This window comes from Quercus robur, chromosome 5 (genome assembly GCF_932294415.1).
Source record: "Quercus robur chromosome 5, dhQueRobu3.1, whole genome shotgun sequence".
NCBI classification, from domain to species: Eukaryota; Viridiplantae; Streptophyta; class Magnoliopsida; order Fagales; family Fagaceae; genus Quercus; species Quercus robur.
This window is the reverse complement of record NC_065538.1, coordinates 82,293,716-82,298,912: the sequence shown is the minus strand read 5'-3', so window position 1 is coordinate 82,298,912 and position 5,197 is coordinate 82,293,716. Positions and strand designations below refer to the sequence as shown.

Below are 5,197 nucleotides of genomic sequence, written 5' to 3'. Positions count from 1 at the left end.
AAAAATAGTGAGAGAGTAACAAGTAACAACGTTCCGCTACTGCACCCCACTGAGCACCAATGATGTTTGCATGTTGGACACAAACATTTCGAATAAAAGCATGACACATTATCCTTATTAATGATTGGACCGTGAGGTAATAAACTAAAGCAACCTAAGTGGGGCTAGCATTATCACTGGGACAAAAATTAGAGTGACTTGTAGCCACGTTGTACCTTACTAAAAGACATTGACACTTAGCCCACGTGGGTCCCATATCAGCCTGTATCGTAAGTTTGTAAAGCCAAAGCAATTTGCCAATTTTCCCTTTTTTTGGTTTAAGCTTTTAGTTCCACCTTCCAAACCTAACATCTTAAAGCTCAAATTTCCTCTGGAGGCAGACATATCTTCTGCAATTTTGTTCCAAAAAAGCGATCACTACAGCCTACAAGTAAGTATTAATTTGCTCTTTCTCTTAGAGCTTAGATGGTTTTTGATTTTTGATTTTTATTTAGTGAATGGATCCTTTGAACTATAATGACATATTGTTATATTTCTATTAATCCAATCAATCCTAAACTTTCAAATGATTTGATTTATATTAGCCTATTGGGACATTGATCCTTGTTGTTTTTGTTTCAAACCACCAAGTGCATGCTCTTAGTAGTGAATAGAGATTTTTTTTTTGATAGAAGTAGTGAATAGAGATTTGATTCTATAATATGCAGATTTTAGTATTATAAATTGTTTTTGTACCATTTTTTCCCCTCAAAAAGGAAGGCAAACTATTATCCAATGACTGGTAGGAGTAGATTGCTGTGTTTAACAAAAGAAATGTAACCAGAGAATTGTAGCTGCAAGAATAGTAGGTTGCTTTTGCCATTAAAAGCTCGATCACAATCTTCATTGACATGGTTGTACAAAAGCCAGGGTAGCTTGACATTACTAGGGATACCAAGATTTTAGCCAATTCTACAATTGCCAGAAGAATAGAACTAAACAAAGATTGGAGTCTTTTACATGATGGGAAAAGCTGCGAAAATGGGCATAAAGAACTCAATACAATAACCCAAAAAAGGGAAAGAAAAAAATAGTGGCATAATATAAGCATAATAAGAAAGTTAGCTGTGTATCTTTTTTGTGTCATAGAATCTTTCAAAGATATAATGAATTAGTCTGAAGACTCAGGGCAACTTGTAGGATCGCATTAGTGAACATGATCATCATCATCAAAAGGGAACCATTTATTAGCACTATCTACCGAAAGTTTTTTCTGCTTTTGCTGTCAAAGTTTTGATTTGATGGCTGAGATTCTTAAGTCTAACAATGTCTGGAACACGTGCCCCTTGGAAGGTTGTGAAGGTATAAAAGTACCTATAAAACTTTTATGAAAGAGGCTCAAAGTGAAATTGATTAGTCAGAAATAAAAAAAAAAATTATTTTCTAATTCTTAAAAAAAAAGAAAATTGATTTGGCCTTTTTTCTTTTTAAATAAATTCTTTATGAAACTTAACAGCAACGCTAGAGATCACGATTTCAACTTTAATTGCTAATATAATGTGAGGGTACAAGTTCATAACTACAACTGCTTCAATTTTTAACTAATTAAGAATTAGCTAAATCGGCTAAGATTACAGTGCTTCCAAAAACAAAAACTGTTTAGTAGACTGAGAAAATTTTATTTTCTGACAAAGGTAGTAGACTGGGATTAATAAAGCATAAAGTATAATAGAGTGAGACATGAGATTGTTATTTGACAAAAGCATTGAACGGCAAATCTTAAGACCAATTTTACTTTTTATTAATTGTCGTGTAGGAACTTTCCAAAAACTGCCGTGTATGTTCTTCTTCTTATATATACAAAACAATTTACATATAGCTGCAACTGGTACTATATATATTTTGATTGTTGTTGCTTGTCAGTGACAACATGTCCTTTTTATTTTTTATTTATCTCCTTCGAGCTATATTGTTCTCCCATTTTAGGACCCTTGGGATAATATTTTTTTTTTCCCTTTCTTTTGTACAGTTTGTGGTTAAAATTTCTTTGTTATTTATTTTCTCCCAGGAGGTTATAATTAATATAAAATGAGGACTACATCACCCACATGGAGCTGGTAGGTGACATTTGAAGTCTGATTCCATAATACACACAAAGAACAGGTAAGCTCTTATTAGTTTATACATCAACATTTTTTCAAATAAATCAATCGCATTCTTTTATTTCAAAAATACACTTCATTGGTTAATAACTCTGCAACCCAATGACATAAGAACTAATCATCTTCTACAATACTTTATTTAAAAAAAAAAATTAAATTACAAATGTTTCCAATTCCCACTTGCACTGATCTAATCCAACCCTAATTTTTATATTTATAGATTAATCCAACCCTAATGTGAATTGCTGACATGGGTCTCCAACAATTTAATGTAAAAAAAATAAATTCCCACGTTGCGATGGTTATGAAGCATGCATTGTAATCAACAATCAAATATGACCAAAAAATCACATAGTTGGTACCGCCCCTTGATATTTTTCCAATTTCTTACATCAAGTGGGTGGGGACCCTTTACACTTTACAATCTGATTTGTCTGTGACTCTCTTCCTTCACAGCCATATTACCCAAAAAAACAACAAAAACAAAAACACAGTCACAGACATTCTATTTTACATAGCCAACAAAGATTCCAATACAATTGAGAACTCAGTCTAACTCACATACAAGAATTCCTCTAACCGGGAATTACTTTTCCAAACAGAATTCGGGAAATGACTTCATCATACCAAGCAACTGAGCTAGAATCAGGTACAACCGACTCCGTTGCCTCCTCGCCTCGTGGAGATGATCCGCATACACGTGTACGGTTCATGTGCAGCTTCGGCGGCAAGATCTTACCACGACCGCACGATAACCAACTCCGCTACGTTGGCGGCGATACACGCATCGTTGCTGTACACCGCGCCACAAACTATTCCACCCTCCTCACCAGGCTCTCTAAGCTCTCAGGTACGTACCTACACAAACCGTTACTTCTTAATTCAACGGTTTTTTAAAATTTTAGTAATAAAAAGAAAAGAAAAACCGTTTCTTTGTTTTTGTATTTTTTTAACGTTGTAGTAGTAAGTAATTAATTAACAGGTACAACAAATGTAACTGTGAAGTACCAGCTTCCGAACGAGGATCTTGATGCGTTGATTTCTGTTACAACGGACGAGGATGTTGAGAACATGTTGGATGAGTACGACCGGTTCGCACAGAATCAAAACCCAAGGTCGGCTCGGCTTAGGCTATTTTTGTTTCGTAACAGTGACCATGATTCTAGTCGAACCAGTAGTATCAGCTCGGCTAATCGTGACCATTGGTTTCTCGATGCTCTCAATCATGGCGGCTCGGACATGGGTCTAGAGCGTGGACGATCCGAAGCCTCTTCTATTGTTTCTGAATTGCCTGATTATCTATTCGGGTTAGATTATTCTGAAGAGACCCAAACCCCAACCCGTGACCCGAAAATAAGGACCCGGCAGCTTGAAACAGTGTCGAATTCGGATCCGGGTTCTCCTGCTCCGGTTGTGAGTTCACCCTTTTATTCAACATCATCTGTTCCTTCTGTTCAAGCCATGCTTAATCTTCAACCTGTCAAGACCAAGCCCGATAGCCCGGAACCGGTTGTGGAACCAAAAGAGAATCAAGTTGAGGTGGAGACGGGTGAATCGGTTATACCACAACCAACCGGGTACCCGGGAAACCAAGTAATTCATTACATTTCAGATCCTCATTATCCGGCTCAAGCGGTACAACATGTACCTGTTTATTACATTCCGGGTCAAGTGCAACCCGGGAATGTTCCTGTTCAAACCGTTCATATGCAGGCCCCATATGTTCCGCAATACCCGATTGGGGCGGGTCAAATTCCAGTTGGGTACCATCATCCGGGTGTGGGTCAAGTATATGGCGGAGGGATGAGGCCAATTACGACATCGTTTGACTCGTATGATGTTACAGGAAGAATGGTTTCCGATGGGGTGAATCAGCAAGCATTTTATGGTGTTAAAAACCCGGGTATAGTTCCAATGTATTCGGGCATGATGGTACCGGGTGGGGAAGATTTGCAAGGCATCGGGTCGGAGGTGAGGCCAAGTCGGGCCTCCCAGTAGTATTTGACTATATATAAGCCATTAGGCAATTTGTGTAATATGGTGGCAAATATTCCTTTTAGACCTTAAGTCATACTTTTATGAGGTTTATGTGTGTTTGTCAGTTTGATGCTATTTTTGAGTTTGTTTAGTGTGATAACATCTTGAGAGTTGTAAATTGGTTTTTCAAAAGATGTATAGGACACAAACTTTGCTATAGAATCTCTATTTGTTTGTACGTGAATAAAGAAGTTTCCCTTTTTTTCTGTGATATAATTGTGAGGTTTCCATTTTTGCCCCTTTCATTATAATTTTTATTTTGATTATCTTACTCCTTTCATTCCATGCAGACTATAAAATGTAGGTTTTACATTCTTTCTATAGAGGATAACCTTTTCTTTCTTTTATTTTTCTTGTCAGAAAATTATTCATATTATATTTTCTGGAGACTAAAATATAATAAAAAGTACTCCGAAGTTACAAGTTGTTCTATAGAATTATTCTTGGCAGATATTCATATCGGTCAGATTGAACTACCACTAAAAACTAGAGATTACACAGACACGGTAGATTTTTTTTTTTTTTTTTTTGAGAAATAATTACAACATGCTGCTAATCTCGCAGCTCGAAACTTTTTCCCCTAGACCCCCAAGCACTTTGTGCATGAGGAAGTGTTAATTCAGCTACAAGGCTTTTGACAAACATAGTAGATATGTTTGTGCTATCAGAATAAAGAAAAATCATGATTTAAAAAAATAAATTGGCTAAAAATCATGATTTAAAGAAATTGATTCAAAGTTGATAGTAACAATAATTGATTATGTAGCTCTAAGTTCACACTTTTTTTCTTGGGAACAGGCGTACATCAAGCCAGTTAATTAGCGATCCTGATGAAGATGTACATTTTTCAAGTTCGTAGGTTCCCAAACTTGCCTAGCTAGTTCATGCAACCATGCTTATCCCCTTTGTTTACGGCCACCATTCATGGGCTTTTAAAATCTAAGTTGGATAAATCCTTTGCCTAGAGGGCTAGTGATAGATTGGCAGTTTGGTACAGATGGACCATGGCCAGAGGTTTT

At 36.5% G+C, this 5,197-nt stretch overlaps 1 protein-coding gene across 2 annotated transcripts; it reads left to right on the top strand.

Moving 5' to 3' along the window:
* Window positions 1-279: 279 nt before the first annotated feature.
* LOC126727387 (uncharacterized) lies at window positions 280-4,394 on the top strand. Of its 2 annotated transcripts, XM_050432998.1 has the most exons (4): window positions 280-430; window positions 2,048-2,142; window positions 2,744-2,991; window positions 3,124-4,394. In XM_050432998.1, the coding sequence occupies exons 3-4, from the start codon at window positions 2,754-2,756 to the stop codon at window positions 4,137-4,139; spliced, it is 1,254 nt and encodes a 417-aa protein (XP_050288955.1). In that variant the 5' UTR covers window positions 280-430; window positions 2,048-2,142; window positions 2,744-2,753; the 3' UTR covers window positions 4,140-4,394. The 2 variants fall into 2 exon arrangements, with proteins under 2 accessions (XP_050288955.1, XP_050288954.1); XM_050432997.1 differs by lacking the exons at window positions 280-430; window positions 2,048-2,142 and having other exon boundaries at window positions 2,603-2,991.
* The last annotated feature ends 803 nt before the right edge of the window (window positions 4,395-5,197 follow it).